The following is a 23,014-nucleotide window of genomic DNA, read 5'->3' on the forward strand; positions in this document are numbered from 1 at the left end:
ACGAAAACTTAATTAAGTTGACCCAGTTACGCGTTAATAGTAGTAGTAGTTATATTGTATTAATCATATCATTAATGTCGATGTAAAGTATAGTGGAATAGAATAAAAGATATTTAGGTACATTTATATTCTTTTATTACCATTTATTAAATTTTAGGTAGCTACTTCGAAAATGAAGTAGACGAAATTAAATCTTACTCGATCACAGATGTAATGTAATTAAATATACTATTTACATGACTCAAGCTCTTTAAGCTAAGCTTAGTTTCTTACATAATATAGTAGGTACTTAATTAGGTTGCCGTACTTTGGGCAACCTTCCTTAACAATTAATATTTGCTTAGCTTAACTTGACTTACATAAGAAGAGTCAAAGTTATAAGAAATTAAAATATTGTCTTACACTTAAAATCATTTTCACGATAGTTCCCACAGATCATTACAAGTCGAATTGTTTAGTTGTAAATAAATATTTTTGATACAACCTGCTTCCACGTCTTCACTGGCCTTTCTCTAACAAAATTCCTCAGTAGTTCCTCAAATTCCGGTGAGATACTCTCAGGAGTCCAGCAAAGCAATGCTCTGATCACCCGGTGTAGGTTATGTCGACTCATGAATATTAAGCTTGTGAATACCGCTTCCTCCATTTGTGGCGAAGCTGGGGATGAAAAGAAAAACGTTTTATATAATTTGAGCGTAGGTATTATTTACAAATTTTGATGGCGGGAAACGACTCAGGATATGGATGCAGAATGAAGAGCAAGCTACCAAAGAGTATCTAAATAAAATTCAAAATTACTGGGTAGTTACTATTATTTTTCGATCAGAAGTGGTACTGGTAGGTAAGTAATTAAGTACAAGGGATTACTAAACGGATAAACCTACGAAATCGAAGGAGAATTCATATTTGTAGTCGGACAAAGCTAACTTTGTATCGATTTGTCGTGAAAAAGTGCGGAAGGGCCATAGGTAAGCGCCATAATTTACGAAAATATGCATTTATGGACACACTTCCACACTACGTCATTCCAATTTTAGTCTTTGCAAACATAATTTATTCAGACTATTTTTTTGCTTACATTACCATATAGATTAGCTTAGTGCTTTTATTGTTAAGGTGGTTCGCTTTTCATACAAAATTCAATCAAAGCTCATTAAGTAACTACACACTATTAGTACACAAATATTTCCGCATTTATCTTCTTTCGAATATTCGTTTGCGCGAAATTAACAGGAAAACAATGTTTCATACAGAAATCATGCAAAAATCATACTTAACTTTTCATCAATTTTACGTATGTGTGTGTCACAAATGTCGTGTACAGATACATTTGCGACGTTGCCATACCATTTCCGACGTTGCCGGGCTGACCACGGCTCGAATTTGGAGTGCCGTCATGTTTAGTGCAATTTTGTTGACACTGATATTTGACAGGTAGTTAATTGACCTAAGCGAGAAGTTCGTCAGCTTAGCTAAGAACTATCATGGCGTGTTATGCAAACAGTCGCTTTTTTGCTCGCAAACGGAAGATTCCCGGTTCGATCCCCAGTCATTGTATGCTGGAACATAACTTTTTGTATTTTTGTTACACCTAAATTTCGTATTGTTTTTTTATTTTTATTTAATTTTTCTTATTATCATAAATCGATTATTAAGTATGGGCTACACGTATTCTTTTATTTTTACAAAGATAATTAGAAATTATACTCTTCCTAATCTCTCTGATTTTTACAATCAGGACATCCTCACTGCAATAAAAACCGGGCAAGTGCGAGTCGGACTCGCGCACGAAGGGTTCCGTGCCATAATACAAAAAAACAAAAAAAGCAAAAAAAAACGGTCACCCATCCAAGTACTGACCACTCCCGACGTTGCTTAACTTTGGTCAAAAATCACGTTTGTTGTATGGGAGCCCCATTCAAATCTTTATTTTATTCTGTTTTTAGTATTTGTTGTTATAGCGGCAACAGAAATACATCATCTGTGAAAATTTCAACTGTCTAGCTATTACGGTTCGTGAGATACAGCCTGGTGACAGACGGACGGACGGACGGACGGACAGCGAAGTCTTAGTAACAGGGTCCCGTTTTACCCTTTGGGTACGGAACCCTAAAAAGAAGTGTATAAAATTTCCTGTGGTTAAAAATAATGGATTTTGTCTACGAATGAGTTATTACTATAGTTTTTTTTTTTTAGCATTAGAAATAAGGTAAACAATCTTGACGTGTCTTTTAATTGAAAAACACATTTTAAAAATAAGTTACGGCAAATATGTAACAATTATAAATTTAATACGATCATTTATATTCTTCTGCTTTCATAAGTAATCGTTTTTGATTTTTAAAAAACCTGATAACACTGAGTATGTGGGGGAAGCGCTGCTGGCCTAGCGGAAAGCAATTCGGAGGTCGCGGGTTCTAACCCCGGCTCGTACCAATGATTTTTCGAACTTTTGTACGAAATAGCATTTGATACCTACCTATTTATACACCGATACCTATTTTTCGGTGAAAGAAAACAATGTGAGGAAACCGGACTAATCCAAATAAGTTTACTCTCTGGGTTGGAAGGACAGGGCAGTCGCTTTCGTAAAAACTAGTGCGCATGCCAATTCTGGGATTAGTTGCCAAGCGGAGATTGAATGTCTGGGAGACCGACCAAAGCTTAGAAAACATAAAAACTCAAAAATGCGCGTTTTCTCATATACCTAGCTAAGAGATCAAGCCCCTTATAGCAAATTTCATCGAAATCGTTAGAGCCGTTTTTGATACCATCCAAATATATAAATAAATAATTATATATCTAATAATTGCTCGTTTAAAGGTAAGATAACACAAAGGAGAAACAAAAAGAAATTACCTACTCGCACCAGTCTTGAACCCCAATCCTCTTGCACGTATTTCCACGAACATACCGTTACGCTATTGCAACATACTTAATACGTTGTGTGAAATTGTCTACTACAAGGATCACGGAAACACTGTTTGCATGTGTGAGTAATAGTAGGAAAAAGCGTGACAGCAACACTCCGTCGAATTAAAAAGGTGGTTTTTGCACAATGAAGTATTCAATGTTTATTTGAATAGTTCAATATTTACTTAAAGAGTGCGCGAAACATACTTTTAAGTATACAAATACCAAGACCATTTCACAAAAAAATAAAATCTGAAATTTTGCAAAAGTGGTGCCATCTAGCGAGAGTTAAGTTTTGAGTAACCTAGGCGAACCACCTTAAATTAACAATTAATACTTACGATTACGTTCCAGAATATCAAACAGCTGGTTCATGACAATCTCACAATTAACTTTCATTTCCATAGGGAACGGTTTTAGCAAAGGTCCCAGCAAAGCCACGCAGAACTGCTTGATCCTCTCAGGGACACTGGCTTGTTCTATAATTGGCAGCAGTATGTTTTTAATTATGTGCTTTTGACACCATTGTGCGCCATTCCTCTTTCCAATTATTATGAGAGACATTCTTATCATTTTCTTCTCACCTGAAATGTCTGAAAAAAAAAGTAAAAGTTAATGATTATTTCATTTTTATTACAAGATTAGTTGATACCAGACATCCTCCTTAATTTTGTTATAATTTGCGGATGTAAAGTCAGTAGTATAATACCTCTCAATTCCAGAATAGAGTTTCGGATCATCTCAAGAATGCCAGGTTCATTCCACTCTGAGACTTCGTAGAAATACTTCCTATGAAGTATATTTCTAATTTCTTGCACTCTATTGAATTTATCTTCGCATTTGTAGAAGTGCAGTAGGTAGACAAGACACTGGACCAGGGGATTTTTAGCTGCAAAAAGACAAATACTTAAGTACAGTAAGTAATACGATAATGTAACACGACTGTTTTGAAAGGGGGTAAAAAATAAATGAGATGAAAAGCTCCGGCTTGTCTATAATGGGAACAATGGCGCCCAACGTGGGGCGTGCAAAGTCAAATCCCAATGGACAAGCGTTTTGTAACCTCTTGTTGGAGGCTTGAAGGTGCAAGACAATAGGACTGTTATCATGTAAATAAATTTAGCATGACACAATATAATTACATATTATGACATTATTATGTAAAAATAATCATACCCAGTCCCAAATGCGCCAACGGTAAAATGTGCATCCACACATCCATGCACTGTTTTATAAGCGGCACAGCTTTGTACTGAAGACAATACATGGCGTCCATTACAAATAGCCTCAGGCGGTTTCTATCCTTATTATATCTACATAAAACAGCATAAAAATGTGACAAAGTCTCAATAACGTCAAATTCTGGTGTCCGATTCAACATGAATAGCGTGTATTCGATAAAGCTTAGTATGCTTTCCACTACATTCAAATTGGCCCAGTTAAGTTTAAGTTGTGCCACAACATATATGAGTATTTGCTCAACTTTGGTCATAGGTGGTGCGGGTGGCACGTTAATTTTATTATATGACTCTATTTTTCTAGCAGGCTCCTTCAAGAAGTTTATAAGCCCAGATATAAAATGATCTGCCGGTTTGGTCTTCAAGTCCTTCACCAATTTGTCCATTGCCTGTTTTGTATCTTGAGGAGGGAGCTTCTGTATGTGCGCAACGCCGTCTTCTAATTGTTTACAAATTGCACCGATAGCGTTATCTGAAAATAAAACAAGAAAAGTTAGTAAGGCACATCAATTAAAAATATATACACTTATATTGAAAAGATTTGGCTAGAATCAGGGATGCGAGTTTTGTATGCAACACCGCGGTATATCAAGCTGAAACAGTAATATGCATTTAATACGCGACACCTTTGAAACTGCTCGAAAGAAACATTAAATACATTAATTATTGAGGTAATTCAGCCAGAGTTGCAACCAAAACGCCAATCACTGGTCATAATCCAACAATAACCTAGCATTTTTAACTTACCTGGAATTTTGGGAGCATGTTTCATGTTTTTCCTGCCATATTTGTCTATGAAAGTGCATAAAATACCAGGCTTTTCATTTTCTGACTGTTTTGCTGAAGCACCACTAACAACTGGCATTGGTTGATCGGGTTTAGCCGGTTTGTCAACGTCACTGTTGCTAAATAGGTCCAGATCATCATAACTAATCATCTCTTTACCCGGTTCACTTTGTATTTTATGGTCAGGTACATTTTCAAGATTCATATCTCCATTCTCGTTCTCGCATTGAATAGATGAACTTCGTAAGATTCTTTTCGGAACAATATCTGGTCTATCAGACGCCGGGCGCTTAAGCCGTTTTCGGCTGTCGGGTTGCACTGCCTCAGTATTCGCGTTCTCATCCTCCAATATGAGATTATCATGTTTTACAAAGCTTTGAATGTGTGTATTATTATTATTAGTTTCACTTTTATTAGGAACTACATTTCTGCAGTATTTTTTAAGAGCTGGAGATTTCAAGTGATTTGTATTGAAATGAATCACTTCCGAAATGCAATTTTGTTCACTCTCGCTTTTACTTTGCTTGCGTGTTCGAAGACCTGCTGTGGATGCATCCTTTCCTGCAGCAACGCATTTTAAAGTCTCAATAGGTTTTGATGGAGTTTTCGAAGATTGTTTATTTTTATTGCTTTGTTTAGTGCAATCGGAGTTCATACGAGTTTTGATAGAACAATCCTCTTCAGGTAATTTATTTGGAGATACCGGTAACAACTTTTCATGGGTAAGACTTTGATCATGATGAATTTCCACGGTATTTTCAATAACCGAGGACGGCAACTTTTCAATCTGTATAGATTTATGAGTATTCTTTTTTGGAGCGGCAACAGAAGGAGACTTCTTCTTTGTCACTTTTTCTTTAGACTTCAATTCGGCCATAACTTTACAAGCTTTTTCATAAGCGGCCTTATCATTCCCGAGGGAAACGGAGTCGTCCAGAATCCTCTGTTTATTTGCCGTCAAGCGCTTCGGCTGGATACGTAACTTTTGTCTAGTTTTTCTTTCCGGCAACAGTTCCTTCGTTATCTTGCTCCTAGGCGCCATGTTCTTTCGGAGTTTTTCTAATTTTGTCAACCTCTTCTTCGGCGTTCTTTTGATAGGTCTCTCTTCGGGAGGAGGTCGCTGCTGCTCCATTAGAATCGCAAGGAGGCTACTTCTGTCGCTCTCATCGGAATCCGGGGCCAACTCGACAACAATCTCATGGTCGGACATCTCCCGGTCCGACGGCGCCTCACCCGATAAGGATCCCTCGTTCGACAGTGGATCTTCAAATTGCAAGTTCTCCTTGGATTTGAAGCTAATATTTTGCTGATCACTGACGTTTGAGGAGTTTCCATCGGCGGCCACTGGTGCCGGGGACGAGGACGGCGAGCGAGGCGGCGGGGGCGGCGGGGTGGGCGGGGTTGCGGGTGCGGGCGCGGGCGACGGCGTGCGGGACAACGTCGGCGGTGCTTCCGCAGCGATAACATCACAAGGGCTCGGAGGCGAGGAGTAGTCGAACAGTTCTTTCATTTTTGATATTCTACCCCTGACGGCCTTCCTTTTGATCACATCGGATTTAACTGTCGTCTCCTCCTTGTTTTCGACGATGGCCGCTTTAGGTTCGACATTTTGAAACAAATTTATTCCGCTTTCTTCCAGCGAACACTTGTCTCGTAATATTTTTTGCGCCTCGGTATTCGTAGTGTTCGCGTTGAGGATCGACAGGAAACATTTGATAAATGTATCGTTCATGCTCGTCACTTGCTGGGCCAGTTTATCTACTGTGTTCTTCAGGGCGGCGTTGTCCTCCTTAAGTTTGACCGCGTCCGGGCACACTCCGGCCGTGTGTAGGATGGTTTGTGTGGCGATATTTGATGCCACTTCTGTGCGAGATTTAGCCGGTGTGGTGGGAAGGGGCGTTATTAAGTTTTGATTGAACCGCATTTTATCGAATATCATCTGAATTTCTCCGTCGCTACTCTCGTCGTCGAAATCGTTGATGTTGTTTATTTCCGGGTGTACTTTCTCCCGAATGTTGGGATCGCTGGTAGAATTACGGTCAGTCAGTCTCCGACTTCGCTTTAGTGGACTAATACCTGCCACGCAAATTGTATTTTTGTCTGTGCTTGTTGACATATCGGCGTACTGAGTTACAAATATGGGACTAACTACTCTGTCAATCATAATGGGTGGGCTGCGGTGGGATTTTGTTTTATCGTGCAAACTTTCTTTGTTTGATACTTCAGAATCTTCAGTCTCCATTTCTTTAGAGAGGATATCTTTAAAAATGATTGGACTCGTAGCGATACTATTGACCTCTCGTGTCAAAATAGGGCTTGTGGCAATACTGATAACCATTTTATTTTTACTAGCTACAATTTCCCCACTTGAAGGGCTATGGTGAATGAAATACTCTGGACTCAGTATTGAGCCGGCTAGGCTACACGCTAACGACGAGCCCCGCCCAGTATCTGAACTGACAACTCCGGTACTGCTTGCAGAATCATCTTCAGTATTTGTATTTTCTGAAATGAGTAAAAAAAAATTGAGTTTGAGCTATTTTGGTAATCAAAAGAAGTATAATATACATATATTCATTTGAATAATATTTACCTTCATTGATATTGTTGCTTTGAAGTTTGAGTGCAGTTTTATCTTTGTTTCCGGCCGGTGATCGCAGAACCTGAAAATTCACATGTAAGTTTAGACATTTAGTAGGATCCTGTGTATTCAAACGGAACCCCAAAACTCCCAAAAGGCTTTAGGGTAATCACGAAAATAATAAAAAATAATTACTTACATTATCAAGCTCTGCACTTAAAGGTGAAAGGCAATCTTCAAAAACATCCTCATCAGAACTATTCTCCCTATCATTTTCGTGTCCCCCATCTGTATTTCCATATTTATTCAAAAATAATTTAATTTTCTTTGTAACTTTTTCTGTAAAAGAATAATTATTTACATATTTAAGAGTTAGGACACACACAATTAAATGATGTTTAGAAGCACAAACAGTTTGACAAAATAGAGTAGAAATTATAAAGTGGCTTTCAAATCAATCTAAGAAAACGGAATGACACTACAGTATTGCCACTTTTTAATTTCTACTCTCTTTTGTTGTGCAACACTACTTATTTTACTGTGTACTTATAGAAATGTTGGAAGTACATACATGTCAAGTATTTTGTTAAAACTAAGGTTAGGAATGAATAGAAAATTATTTTTAACTTACTCTTTCCGAGGACGACGTGTTTGACACGGCAGATGTTTCTTTTCAGATAATCTAATTCTTTTTGAAGAGCTGCACTTTTTTTCTCTGCTTCTTTTGAAGTTGACTTCTCTAGTTTCTTTTCAATTGTAAAGGATTCAATTGCAGTTTCATTTTCCTTGACAAGAAGCTAAAAAATAATAGGTGATATAATAATGACTAAATAACAGGTGTGTCATGCTTGCAGTAAACATATTTTTTAATAAGTACTGTGAAAAATAAAATTTGTTTTGGTAAGCTTCAGTCATTTTCTCAAGTGTATTTATAAATACATAGTTGTATATCATAGCTCATTGAGCCTTCAAGTCCCATCCCAGAGATCTAAATGCCATCCAAAAACAACCATTAGATTTTAAAATTTGGTTATCATTGTTCAGAAATTGCATATGTGGGACTTGAGAGTAACCCATAAAAAATATTTATTAATGATACTTTTCAAACTTACTTCCAATTGTTTTGAATGTGATTGCATTCCCTCATATTGGTTAAGCACAGTATTGTATTTTTCTCCTAATATTTTATGTGCTTCATTTACTCTTTTGATTTCCTGTAAATAAAAATAAAACATGTAATACCTAATCTTAATGATAAATTAATCCAAGTTGATTACAGAACTGAAAACACAGTTAAATTGAAGGAAACTACTGGGTTGTTTTTAGGGTTCCGTACCCAAAGGGTAAAACGGGACCCTATTACTAAGAATTCGCTGTCCGTCCGTCCGTCCGTCCGTCGTCACCAGGCTGTATCTCACGAACCGTGATAGCTAGACAGTTGAAATTTTCACAGATGATGTATTTCTGTTGCCGCTATAACAGCAAATACTAAAAACAGAATAAAATAAAGATTTAAATGGGGCTCCCATACAACAAACGCGATGTTTGACCAAAGTTAAGCAACGTCGGGAGTGGTCAGTACTTGGATGGGTGACCGTTTTTTTTTGCTTTTTTTTTGTTTTTTTTTTTTTGCATTATGGTACGGAACTCTTCGTGCGCGAGTCCGACTCGCACTTGCCCGGTTTTTTTATGCTTATGAAGTGCGTCTCGATATTGCGCGGCGGCCGCGCGAGCAATGTTCGACCGCGGCACACCTGTATTTTGGCGCGCGCGCCAATTTCGACACCATCTAGAACTTATGCGCGGCGGCCGCGCGCGGCAGGCGATCCGACGATCGACCACATTATATCACAAAAATGTATTATTCGGATCGAAGAATAGCCAAATAGAAAAATGATCTATTTCTATAATCACTACATTTACTGTTCAATAGAAACTGTTTAGTGCAATATAATTTAATTAAAGTACGACACTTTTCATTATACATGTATGCTGCCGTGCGAGCCAACTGAAATATACAGGGTGTCCCAGAATTCGACGTCAAGCCGTAAACGGATGATAGACCAAGTCATAACAGTTATCATAAAAATACAAAAAAAAATCCAACTCATGTTCTTTAAAAATTATGGCCACTTTAAAAATTCACTAAAAAATCCACAGCCTGTAATTATTCAAGATTACACAATAATAAAAAAATTAGAATAAATTATGGAATTTGTAGTAACAAGAGTTAAAGAACCATTACAGGATGTGGATTTTTAGTGAATTTTTAAAGTGACCATAATTTTTAAAAAACATGAGCTGGTTTTTTTTTTTGTATTTTTATGATAACTGTTATGACTTGGTCTATCATCCGTTTACGGCTTGACGTCGAATTCTGGGACACCCTGTATACACACCCGTCCCAACTGCGCGCGAACATTCCTTTGCCGCGCGTCGAAACACCGACAGTGAATGGTTCGTCGCGCGGCACGTTCGAGCGCGCCAATGTTCGAGTTGGCGCGCGATATGGAGACGCGGCTATACTATAGTTCGTTTTTTTAGCATTACAAAGAACTTGCAAGAAGGTAAGCAATCTTGACATGTCTTTTAATTGAAAAACGCTTTCTAAAAATATAAAACTATTTCTTATGAAAGCAGAAGAATATAAATTATCGTATTAGATTAATAATTGTTACATATTTGCCATAACTTATTTTTAAAATGTGTTTTTCAATTAAAAGACACATCAAGATTGTTTACCTAATTTCTAATGCTAAAAAAAACGAAGTATAGGTTCCCCCACAATATTGTCTGCATGGATTGATGATGATCATGATTGGTAAAAACTATCCTATGTTCTCTGTTGCATCTTAAACTGTCTCCATACCAAATTTAATCTAAATTGAAGGTTTAAGTGAGACGAGTTTTTAGACAGAGTTAGTTTTTGGTTGGATAACATTAAATGATATGAATATGACATTTTACTTAATGTGCACAAGGGTGATTTCTAGCTACAGTGTTGTGGCCACAGTAACAACAGACAGTTTGCCTTTCGAGTTTACATTAGTTTAATTAAAATTTGATGTAAGATTATAACACTTTGGTCCACACAAATCACCTGTCGAGGAAATTGCCACACAAAGCAGATCTGACTGTGTAGCCATGCCTCGTGCTAAGCAAACACACTCACAGGCAAAATGACTCGGGTGAAGCACATCTCCACAGACCGAACTGCTTAGCGTGGTCATTTCCTCGCAGGGCAGCTTATTCTTTGTGAATCTGCCTATACAGAGGCATTCATAAGAAGGATTCAGTAAAAGCATGCAAGTTCTGATAATACTTAGGGCATACTGAAAATTCCTGGACTGGCTACTTAGAAAAAATAAGTCATCTGATATTATATCATGCAGAAACTTTCAGTATGGCCCACATAGTTTAGTTTATTACCAAACATCGGATTCTTGGGGGCAAATTCTATGACGGGATCCCTATCCCTCATACAATTTGCCCCCAAGAATCCGATGTTTGTTTATTACCTCTTCCAATCCAGCACTCTGCTCTCTAAATGTCAGGTTTTCCATACAAGCATGCCGATAGTCCTCCTTTGCCGCAAGGGCGAGGTCTTCCAGTTGTTTGCATTCTGCTACTTTTGCATAATACTTTTTAAGGACATCACTGAAAAGGACAAATACAAATTAAATCAAACAAGTTTTTTTTAATAATTTGTACATGCATGGCTGGACATACTATTTTTGAAAAAGTCTTCCAGAATAGTAGACCTTAGTGCATCCCCGCCAGCCAGGCAAGAATAGTAGCAAGGTTTCTTAGAAAAACTGGTATACTATGTTATATGCTTAAAAATGGTATACTATGCTTATAATTGCCATAAAAATGTATAATTCGTTATTTTTATAACCATGAAACTAGGGTTTAATAAGTGACTCCAAAGAACATAACCATAGGCAATGAGTAACAAGAAAAAGTTGATTCAAAATAAATAATGCTGACCTTGTCCGGGTTATTTTGGTTTTCAGCAGCCGTACTGTATGTAATGCCTTTTCCTGAAAAAAAAAGGAGCATTGAATAGAATAGAATGCTTTTATTCCTAAACACACAGAGAATGACACAGTGATAGACATTTACATGAATATCATTGTAGTGTTCACCGGAATTGAATTGAAATATTAATCTTTTACAAGGCAAATGGATATTACATATTCAAGACATTAATTTATATTTCATTTGGTTAGCTTTGCATCAATTGCTTTGCTTTGGTTAGATATGTAGTTCTAATGTTATTAATTTGTGAAATTTCCGAAATGTTTCACAGCAACAAAGTCCTATACTGATTTATGTCCGATTATATCAATTCAAATGAATATCCTAAATTCATATATATGTTAATGGACATTACTGAACAGAAGTAGTACAATGTTTGCCGCCAACTAACAATCAAGCATTAAACTAGCCAAACGAAACTTAAAGGTCGTCATTTAATACACTGTTATGATTTGACCTATTTCTAAACATACCAAGTATAAGATATTAATTTAAAATGCATTATTATTTCATGGATAGCGTTGGACAATATTTTGATCATAACCTAACTTACCAGTTCATATTTACTTGATTGATGGAGAAGTTCAATATCAAAATCCAGTACACACTCATCCATTGAAGAGGCCATGATATAATCAACTGTTTTGAATCACTATTCAACTATTTACAAGCCATCATTTCAGTTTTTCACATTATTAGCACACGACAACCGGCAAACATCGCGGACCGCGGACATGGATCATAGACTAGACAGATTTACTTTTTATTTTATGTTATTGATTGCACCACAGACAATAGTGCTAGTAGACGCCCGTACCGGACCGCAAGTTTGGTCCTATTGATCCAACCCGTTGATCTCTTTCTCGCTTTCACAAATCCTATGCCCTAAGCCCTATGGTTGACTGGTAGAGAATGCCTATAATGGCATTAAATCCGCCTGTTGTACTTTTTGTATGTGCAATAAAGTTTAAAAATAAATAAATAGTTGGGTTCTTAATGGATGTGCGGCAAATCACCTTCCACTCGATTTTTCATTTCATTTTTCGACGCGCGTTAAAGACGCAGCTATGAGTGAAAGCGAGAAAGACATAAGCTAACCAGACCAAAGGCTTGGTGCGGTACGCCCGTCTGTTAGGACCGCGTTGTACTGAAAATCACGGACGATTTGTTGTAAAGTCTATGGAGCCATTTTATTTTCTTGTATGGCCTCACTCCAGTGCTGTCAATGTCAATGTCATCGCATCGCATTTGATTTGATGCCGCCTGCTGCTGCCTGAGGGAGGAACGAAAGAAGGCTCGGTCGGTAGTTGGCGCAAACAAAACAAGCGAGCGGAACTCGTGTATTGTGAGCTAGTTTTATTGTTATTAAGTCTACAGGCTTGTTTGTCGTGACATCGATTTTACCGATAATTGGAATTCAAAGGTTATTCTAATTTGAAATAAATTCAGTAAATATTGTGTTCAGTTATAATAACGCGTAAGAGAAGTCTAGTTTACTCAGTGGTTTATCATCGTAGAAGTATTGAGATCTGTCATTGTGTATCAAGTTCAAGGTTAACTAGGCCGAGTTCATCAACACATAAAGGGTCCGTATAACCTGTTTATTCTTATTGATCATGTAGATAATTATATTTTTGTTTCTGCGCACTACTTTACACTTGCTAGCAATTTCATTGGAACCACAACCTCCAAAACTAATATTTATTATAAAAAACCTACTAAATCAAAATAATGAAGTCTATTGAGTATTTCGTAAATTAGATATAACACTTTGTGAAGGAAGTATTTTTCTATTTTTAAATGTAGATATGTATCTGAACATAGAGGAATGCTCTCATCTCTATACAACCGGGTGCATCTGCTCTTCCAACCTCACTGGTTTCATTAAGTACCATTTTTTCCTTAGTTCATTTTTAGCGCTTTATAACTTCATATTAATAAATAATAATAATAATAAATATTATGCGACATTTTTACACAAATTGACTAAGCCCCACGGTAAGCTCAAGAAGGCTTGTGTTGTGGGTACTCAGACAACGATATAAATAATATGTATACAAATACTTAAATACATAGAAAACAACCATGACTCAGGAACAAATATCTGTATCATAATACAAATAAATGCCCTTACCAGGATTCGAACCCGGGACCATCGTCTTTATAGGCAGGGTCACTACCCACTAGGCCAGACCGGTCGTCGTATATTATGCTTTAAGTTTTCTGCTAAACTACATCATACCTTGATAAATTTGGATTGTTGCTTTATGCCTATTGTGGATAATACTCCATCCTACTGGCTCACAATTAAGTTTAACTTGTTTCAGATGGTGTATCAAAATAATGCATTCAGACATAGTAGCCTGTATGATAGAGTGGAGAAGTTACTTCTCTCATATGAATGGAGTGACTGCAAATTCACCGTGGCGGGAAGGCACTTCAAAGCACATAAATTGATTTTAGGCATCAGTAGTCCCGTGTTTGAAGCAATGTTCTATGGTCCCCTTTCCACTAATGAAGAAATAGCCATTACTGATATTGAACCAGATATTTTCCAACTTCTACTGAATTATGTTTATACAGATAAAGTTGAAATACCTTCTATTGAACAAGCCTTTGAACTGCTGTATGCTTCCAGGAAATATTTATTGGAGCACTTGTCAGATCTATGTATTGCCTATATACTAGCTAATATCAGTACTGACAATGTTATCAGAGTCCTGAATTATCCTGATTATATGCAAGACCAACAGCTGGTCTCATTTGCCCTGAAGCTGTTTTGTGAACACGCCAATTACCTATTGCAAGAGCATAAAAACATGATATCATGTTCATGTATGAAAACTATTTTAGAAAGTGATCAAATGAATATATCAGAAAAGTCACTGATTATACATGTTTTTCAATGGACACTACATTACTGCAAACAAAATAATTTACCTGAGGATCTGAAAAGTAGACATAATATTTTGATTGAAAATGACTTCTTAAAGTTACTCAGATTTTCTGCTCTTACAATTAGTGAATTTGAGGAAATTATTGAAAGTAAGGACAATATTCTACTACCAGAAGAATCCAAAGACATAGGCGCCATTATTAAGAAGATTAAAAATGATGATGAACATTTGTTGAATGTTAACAGCCTATGGTCAATACCCCGCAGCCCAATAAAGCTGCAGTGGGACCTCTGCCACCGCCGGCCGCTGCGGTCAGCTGCTCCCATTGTCATAGATTCTAATAACAGTGTCATTAATAGCAGGGTTAAAGTTAACAAGTCGGTCTTCATCAACTCTCTATGTATACCTACCAGAATGGCCCCAGTACTAAACTTCCGGAATAACATAGGCAATTCTTACTCTGAACAGTTCTTTGTTACTGTAGAATGTGAATCAGATAAAAGTATCACCAAATTAACTAACTTTATGAACACGGTTGACTATGACTCTTCAGTTGAAATCGAGTTGTCTGAGCCATACTTTATTAAAAAAGATAAATGGTATAAAATAATTTTCCAGTGGTCGCAAACATTCGACGCAATTACGTATGTTGTTGAATACCGTGATCGAGTTTTTAGTGATCATAAAGTTAGTTTTGAGTTTGATGACATGCCTTCCAGTGCCAGAGTCAGTGGAAGTTTCCTTGGAGGGTTAAAGTATTGTTTGTAATTTATATTTATTAACACGGTTACCGTCCGTGCATTATAGGACATGCACCGTCAAACTAGCTCTGTCACGTCCAAGTGACGTCAGAAATGGGAATGCTCTATACATTTGTGCATTACCTGAGCGGCTACCGCGAAAACCGAAATTCGCAAATTACGGGGATCTTTCTCTTTTACTCCAACGAAGGCGTAATTAGAGTGACGGAGAAAAATCTCCGCAATTTGCGAACTTCGATTTTCGCGGTTATAGCCCTGTAATGCACGGACGTATCGATCCATGTGAGTAGTGAAGGCGAGGGACAGTTAAAGTGTTAACACAGAAGCTTGTATTGTGATTGTAAATCTCAGTATTAATTTTTAACAGCTGAATTTCGTTGTACAAATAAATTAATGATAATTACAGTAATCTCTATTTATAACTTGGATCTGAATCATACTTACTAACCTACACTTATTTATTTACATAGTCGTTATACCTACCTACCTATTGTAATTGTAGATTGTGTTATTTGGCCATCTGTTTGCATGTTTTGCCGATCTTGATGTGTTTATTCTGTGTATAATATTCTTGGGGGTGGTTTTAGTTTTTAGTGTGTAATGTGTCTTGTATGTTGGTATATTACGGGAATGATGAACACTTTTTCTCCAGTCTACTGACGGAGGCTCTACCGCGAAAACCTAAATTCGAAATTTCTTTATCTGCTTCTCTATCGCTCGAATGTGCAAGAGCGATAGAGAGGCAAATGACGTTTTTCAATGTTGGCGGTAGGCCCTCAGTTCATAAGTCGTAGTCGTACTTATCTCGTGAACTATTGTCCTATTAATTTAAGTAATAATGATGTGGCTTAAAACCTACCAAACAATTGCGCCATCCTATAAAGTCCATGTGACATCTACCCGCACATTCTGTACTTTTATGCAAAATTGTACATTTATAACAATTAAATCGTAGTACTCAGGAACAGGAGCAGGAAGGAATATTAAGATTAAATTAGTTGTTATTGGGTCTCTCTAATTATTGGCACATCGAGCTTGATTTTTAAGTATGTACCAACTATCCTATACAGGCTGTTGTTTTTAACATCTTTACTATCGATGCTTATTGTACTAGGGTTATACGACTTATACAGTCAAGAAAACTATTTGCTTAAGCACTCTTGCATGTATGCAGGAATGCCAATATAATTGCTTTTCTGACTATACAGCTAATATATATAGTAATATGAAACTATGAAAAAGGAATTTAATTACAATTTGTTTGCGCAAGTACGCTTTAAGTTTCTATAGACATTTATAAAGAAAGAGATGTAACAAGAAAAGTGCGAATTTACTAATCTAATTTCCATCTTCAGACGAACCAGTATAACGCATAAGCCAGTGTAATACTAATATCTGAAATGCATAATTGTTACGTGGCCCTGAGACAAGTTATACAATGTTCCGAGTCAGGAAAATTATTTTGTCAATTTAGCATATCGTCTGCTTTAGTCGCAAACCACGAAACTCCTCCGGAGAAGTTACGAGGTTTACGGCTTTAAGTATTGTCGTCCAAGATAGCAATTACTAATTTCCTTGAAATGGAGTTACGAGGTTTGCGACTTAAGCCGACGATATAGCATTCTTACATCATCGATGTGTATGTTTACATGATAGTGTTGTGTAGGTACGTTTAGAGGCCACGCGTACCCATTCCGCGCAGTTTTTTAAGTGAGTTACTAGTGTTACTATGTTGTTACAATCCAGCATATGATTGATGGTATTAATTCATTTGATTTTCTAACTTAATGCAAACAAAATAAAGTCGATATTTAAAACACATGTACGAATACCTTATATTCGTATGATTCTTGTAACTTGACTTTTATGTTTACTGTAACAAGGGGTTGTCCATAAATTACGTCATCGATCCCCCCCCCCCCCTAAAATCCAAAAATCATGCTTCGAATGGAAAGGTGGAAAATCAAGGAAATCCATTAGCGAATAAAAAATAAATGTAAATTGTGGTAATGTATTACAAGCAACCCCATTAGTGCTATTATATAGATGCCATAATAAAGAAAATAAAACAAATGTAAAAAAGACACATTTTTTGTTATTAACTTTTTACACACCTTTATTTTAGCTTCACTGCGTACAGAGTCGAACCAAGCTAACTCTGCTTGGAATTTGCAATGACAAAGTGTTGCAATGTCACCATGAATGTCAAATTTCTATGTAAACTTCCTCATTTTGTCCAAGTCGATGAAAATAAGTTAGCTTAATGGACTCATCAACTACCTCGCGTTATCCCCGCCTTTGCCGCGGCTCATATGAGCCCGGGGGTCATTGGCAACTAATCCCGAGAATTGGCATAGGCAGTAGGTAGTTTTTTTTACGAAAAAACTTCAACTCAGAGGGTAAACTATTTAGACCTTATTGGGATTAGTGCGGTTTCCTCACGATGTTTTCCTTCACCGAAAAGCGACTGGTAAATATCAAATGATGGTTTGAACCCGCGACCTCCGGACTGTAAGTCGCACGCTGCGCAGGCGTTACCGCCCCAGCAAACATTTTTGGTCGATATTCCGAAAAAGGCACCTATTTTAGGTCGCACAATTTAGGGGACCAAAATGAGGCACGTCGAGTCGACATAAATGGGGAAAAAACGCACGTGCCGGCGACGTATTTATTGACGGTAAATTAGTGATTACAACCATTAGGTCAACACTAGGTCATGTTTCCGACGTGGATTCGACGTCGCCACGACGCACAGTGGTTCGGGTTGTATGAGCGCGCGGAATTAATTGTTTTTAAGAATAGGTGGGATTATAAAACGTGTGTAATGTGGTTTTATCGATAGAAATAGGTAAAATAAATAATATAAATAAAGTTTTGTTTTGTTTATTAGAAATTTATATTAAAATCATCAAAAATATACTAAAAATACAAAATTATAATAATTCAAAAATGGCTTACAGAATTAAATTGCAATAAATTGAGTATATTATTATAATAAAAATAATTACTAGTATAAATAAATAAAAATGGCTTTAAATTAATAATTTTCTACAATAAATTGTTGTATTTCGTCGTGCTCTCGTCCTGTTTTCTTATAATTATTATTTGCTCTTAAGCTGTAAATAAAAAGGTCAGAAGATGTCAAAAGCAAGTTTATGATATCTTCGTTCGCAGATTCCCTTAAGCATTTCCTCGAATGGTACAATCTGTACCGACGATAATCCTTATTCCGCGCTTCCTGGGCTTCTTCGGTTAACATTCCAATCGGTAGAGCAGCAGCGGATATTATTTATTTTACTATTTATTTTTATTTTACTTTACTTCTTTATTTTTTATTTTACTTCCATGCATATAGTACCATTCGTACAAGCCAACGAATATTTCAGCTGTTTTATTGCAGTAATCTCCAAACTTTTCAGCATCTATTGTGGCACCAGAGTTAATTGCCTGTAATATTACTGAAAACCGGTGAATCAGTTCTTTCTACCCCTGTAATCTCTGCAACTAAACTTGGGTTACTGAAAAATCTCCTGGAGGTATTACCATCATTAGATGACCCCATACCTTGCTTGACGAAGTCAACTTTCAAACCTAATCTTTCGTACAACTCTTTTTGAATTCTATTCTTTTCTGCTTCTTTTTGTGGCCGTGTGACTGCATTTGTACTCCATTTACAAAATGACTTGTTGTAGGCTATGTGTAGAATACATTCCATGAGCTTTCAATACACTTATGCACATCTCGGACACTTGAAATAGCAATTTCAACTAACTCTGCATTTGAAATGCTGAAACTTCCCATAACTACTAAGTAGGTACAATAACGCAAAAAAACAGTGTTATTTTCTCGAATCGATAATTGTAACTGAAGAAGAAGAAAATAATGTATGCATTTTATACCCAAAATCAAGATATTTATTTATTAATCACCCCCATTAAGGTGTTAACCTCATTAAGGTGTTTCCTTACATTAAGTACGCTCATTAGTTATATGGTCATTATTCAAATGTTTGCAGGCCCCGGCAGTTGGAATCAATTTAGTAATTATCTCAGATACTTAAGCTATCATTTGTGCTATTTTTCGATGGAGCGGACGCTGGCGGAAGAAAGTAATACTCTTTTGAATAATGAAAATTGGCAAAATAATGACTATGTCGTTTTCGCCCAAGCCATACTCAAATTAAGCTACAAAGTCACTAATATTATATAACATATAAATAGCTTAATATATGCTCCTGTAACTAAAATAAATATTTTGTATACTTTAGCGCTGATTTCAGAAATATATGACCTGCAATAAACAAGTTTTTTAAGGGAACATTGGCATGTGTACAGCATCGTGTACTTTGGTCTATTAATTTACTAATAAATAATACACCAAAATTAAAATCCTTTCACGATAGACCTACACAAGTATTCTACTTTTAGATTTAAGACATACGAATGACTAAAGCTGACCTGTAAAATTTGGACTTTATTCCGCTCTTGAACCAATGTGCGACGTGCCGCGTAGTTAAAATGTACTAATTTGGTAATCTTTACCACCTTTAGACGTGATGGCGACATATTTTTATCCATATAATTACTCTGCGAGGCAATATTTAGATGAGACGCGATGAAGAGAAAAAGAGACACAAACATTACGCTTATATATTCTTTTCACTCAGAAACAAAATGTCTAACAAGAAAACAACTTTAAGTTGTGCAATGATAATGGCGGCCACTAAGTCATGTAAAATAATTTAGGCCGATTATGCTGATGAAGAACGATGAAATCTAGTGCACAGAAAATTTTTTCGTGCAGTATGTTAGGTTTACATACAAAACTATCGATGGGCTTTTGAAATATTTAAGTTTTCAACATTTTATAAAATCAAAATGCATATATTTGCTTGTAATTGAGTGTTGTAATTGAATATTTGTGTGTGTGAGTGTATTGACTTGATCAAAAATATTGTTTTATTTTGAATATTAGCACAATGAAGTACCGTGCGATGGCACCATTCAAGATATAACAACTTAAATTATGCTATTTCATATTTAGCATCTCGTTATAATGAAAGAAAATGGCGGCACAACCTTATGGTATTGATAGTACTTTACAAGTGATTTTAACTATATGGTCGCAATTTGGTGTCTATTTTAAGTAACATTTACCTAAAATTAGTAGCTAAATCGACATAAAATCGACGACCTAAAGGTCTCCGTATAAGAAATAATTACGTCGCAAATACACCTAAAATGTCTTATTAGTACATTTGACCTATTGGTCAGACTTTGCAGTTAATTTTACCTAATATTTCGACTTATTTTCAACCATTAAGTCCCTGACTTCATGGTCCCCGTATAAGAAATAATTACGTCGCATATACACCTAAAATGCCTTATTAGTACATTTGACCTATTGGTCAGGGCTCGAAGTTAATTTTACCTAATATTTCGACAGATTTTCAACCATTAAGTCCCTGACTTCATGGTCTCCGTATAAGAAATAATTACGTCCCATATACACCTAAAAGGCCTTATTAGTAGTGATGTACCGACTATTGATTTGGCCGACTAGCCGACTAGCCGACTAATCGGCGCTCGAATGGCCGATTAGTCGGCCGACTAGTCGGCTAGTCGGCCAGATCATTAGTTTCGTATAAGATCAGGTGAAAAACAATAGTTTTGCTCTTTTGGTTGCGCTATTCATAAATTAGCTTGGCAAAAAGGTGTTCTCTATAGGTTCAAAAACCTTTCACAAAAATCCTCGTTCAATTTCTGTCTTTCTTGTATTTTGCAATCCTGAGCACACCGTCAGTAGGTACAACTTGTAGGAGGTATTTCCAAGGCTCTATTTCTCGTACGCAGTTGCCAGTTAAGAACCTATCCCCTGTGGTCAGCGTCTTTACGAGCAACGTGCCCTGTTTATAAGTCTCTAAATTCTGCAATAACATTAATAGTTCCCCATGGCTCCACCATTAAAAAAAACAAGAACTGAATTATAATAAAATCCTTTAAGTATAGAACTTGGCCATGAAATTACACGAGAATCAGTTGAGATAGACCTGAGGAAAACACCAGCCCACCACCACACGATAACGATCAAACGGTCAATTATATGAACAAAAGTTTTTACACCCTGAATAGGTATTTTAGTAAAATAGACATAAAACATATGGTAAATATTGACTGTTGGTTTCTTTTTTTTTCTGTTTTTCTTTCACTAATAAAGTGCCGACTAATCGGCCATTTTTGCCGACTAGTCGCCGACTAATCGCCGACTACAAATGTGGCCGGATAGTCGGCTTTCCCGACTAGTCGGCGACTAGTCGGTACATCCCTACTTATTAGTATACTTGACCTATTGGTCAGGGTACGAAGTTAATTTTACCTAGTAATTCGACTTATTTTCAACCATTAAGTCCGTGACTTCATAGTCCCCGTATAAGTATTAATTACGTCGCAAATACACCTAAAATACCTTATTAGTAGATTTGACCTATTGGTCAGGGTTTAAGGTTAATTTTACCTAATGTTTCGCCTTATTTTCAACCCCTAAGTCCCTGACTTCATGGTGTATTTATGAAGTGAAATTTACGTTTTATTAACCCTATATTTTGACTTGGAAGTAAAAGTGTACAATACGTAAAATAATTGGTGACTTAGGACGTAATTTTCACTTAAATTGGTAAAATCTTCTTCGAGCCTAGGAAATAGTAGTTTATGTGACTGCTACATAATGAAAGGCATTAAAATACGAGTGTGGGTTTATGAAACGAATGAAATGAGTTTCATAATAGTATCACACGAGTGTTTTAATGCCTAATTATGTACAGTTACATACACTGCTTTATCTACACACATATTATAAACTTTCTATGATATATTCACTAACCTCATATTACAGCCGACATTAGGGCACTTTCCTCTCTGGCGGAACTCGCGGATATGAGGTGGCGTCTCGCACATTTCACACGAAACTTTTGTTATAGTTACTTTAAAAACAACAAAACAAATTATTTTTTACTTAAAAACTAATTAAAAGATAAACTGTACGTCAAATGGCGGCAAATGAAAACTTTTTTCACGCACGTCACGCATCTGTAGTTTTTTTTAAATTCAGAGACAAACTAGAGTCGGGGTCGATTACCATATCGTCCGAAACCAACTTACATGCGAGTTTTGTCAATATTGTATGCAATTGTCATTTGATTTCGAATAAAACGTCATCTCGACTGATATTAGAATAGGGGTCAAATCAAATTGCTTTTTTTTTCAGAGATGTTCGAAATTTGAATGCATTACCAAATCGATTTTGATATAGTAATGAAGCTATTACCACATTTTCACAGATAAGAAATTTGCTGTAACAAAACAGTTTATCGTAATGGGGGCCATTATTTACGGATTTTGAAGGCATCATAGAGAGTTTATGATATGTGTGTAGATAAAAATACTTAAAATGTTTGCTGGGGCTAGGCCACTGCACTATAGGTATTAGGACTATTTGTAGGTATAATGTTCTCAATCTAATGTCAGCTGATGGTATAATGTATTCCGAACGCAGCAAATTCCTCTATGCAAAACACAAACACATCGAGTTTAGGCTTATTAGAAAAGTAAATGCTTAACAAAAAAGGGTTTCAGATTGTTTTACAAGTTACAAGCGTTTGATAAACGGGCCCCATATGTATAAAATAAAGACATATTTGTGTTTTATATTATTAATGTTTATTTACACAAATTTTATTCCTGACATGACAATATTAGTAAAAAATGCAACAAGTGACGTGGCGATAGTATAGCGCATTGC

The 23,014-nt window shown here is 36.4% G+C and overlaps 2 protein-coding genes across 5 annotated transcripts; one reads left to right on the forward strand and one right to left on the reverse strand.

The window, feature by feature from the left end:
- Nucleotides 1–122: 122 nt before the first annotated feature.
- LOC134663815 (uncharacterized) lies at nt 123–12,300 on the reverse strand. The gene is made up of 12 exons (XM_063520325.1): nt 12,113–12,300; nt 11,509–11,561; nt 11,037–11,175; nt 8,631–8,732; nt 8,150–8,315; nt 7,718–7,857; nt 7,531–7,600; nt 4,899–7,442; nt 4,090–4,623; nt 3,623–3,802; nt 3,255–3,506; nt 123–657 (listed from the first exon to the last, which is right to left on the reverse strand). Exons 1-12 carry the CDS (start codon nt 12,185–12,187, stop codon nt 455–457), a joined length of 4,458 nt encoding a protein of 1,485 aa, XP_063376395.1. The 5' UTR covers nt 12,188–12,300; the 3' UTR covers nt 123–454.
- A 493-nt stretch (nt 12,301–12,793) lies between these two features.
- LOC134663765 (BTB/POZ domain-containing protein 6-B-like) lies at nt 12,794–17,261 on the forward strand. 4 transcript variants are annotated; one of them, XM_063520247.1, is made up of 3 exons: nt 12,933–13,145; nt 13,887–15,248; nt 15,541–17,261. In XM_063520247.1, exon 2 carries the CDS (start codon nt 13,887–13,889, stop codon nt 15,222–15,224), a length of 1,338 nt encoding a protein of 445 aa, XP_063376317.1. In that variant the 5' UTR covers nt 12,933–13,145; the 3' UTR covers nt 15,225–15,248; nt 15,541–17,261. The 4 variants fall into 4 exon arrangements, with proteins under 4 accessions (XP_063376315.1, XP_063376317.1, XP_063376314.1 ...); XM_063520245.1 differs by lacking the exon at nt 12,933–13,145 and adding an exon at nt 12,794–12,904 and having other exon boundaries at nt 13,887–17,261; XM_063520244.1 differs by having other exon boundaries at nt 12,934–13,145; nt 13,887–17,261.
- The last annotated feature ends 5,753 nt before the right edge of the window (nt 17,262–23,014 follow it).

The sequence above is a fragment of the Cydia fagiglandana genome, chromosome 4 (assembly GCF_963556715.1).
Source record: "Cydia fagiglandana chromosome 4, ilCydFagi1.1, whole genome shotgun sequence".
Taxonomy (NCBI): domain Eukaryota; kingdom Metazoa; phylum Arthropoda; class Insecta; order Lepidoptera; family Tortricidae; genus Cydia; species Cydia fagiglandana.

What these genes read in the sequence shown, in the direction of transcription:
- LOC134663815 (XM_063520325.1), bottom strand. Translation starts at nt 12,187, where the DNA reads ATGGCCTCTTCAATGGATGAGTGTGTACTGGATTTTGATATTGAACTT. An exon ending in CACATTCAAAACAATTGGAA is followed by an intron (nt 8,316 to 8,630) that starts GTAAGTTTGAAA and finishes ATTATTTTTTAG; the next exon opens with CTTCTTGTCAAGGAAAATGA. An exon ending in ACACGTCGTCCTCGGAAAGA is followed by an intron (nt 7,858 to 8,149) that starts GTAAGTTAAAAA and finishes ATTCTTTTACAG; the next exon opens with AAAAAGTTACAAAGAAAATT.
- LOC134663765 (XM_063520245.1), top strand. Translation starts at nt 13,887, where the DNA reads ATGGTGTATCAAAATAATGCATTCAGACATAGTAGCCTGTATGATAGA.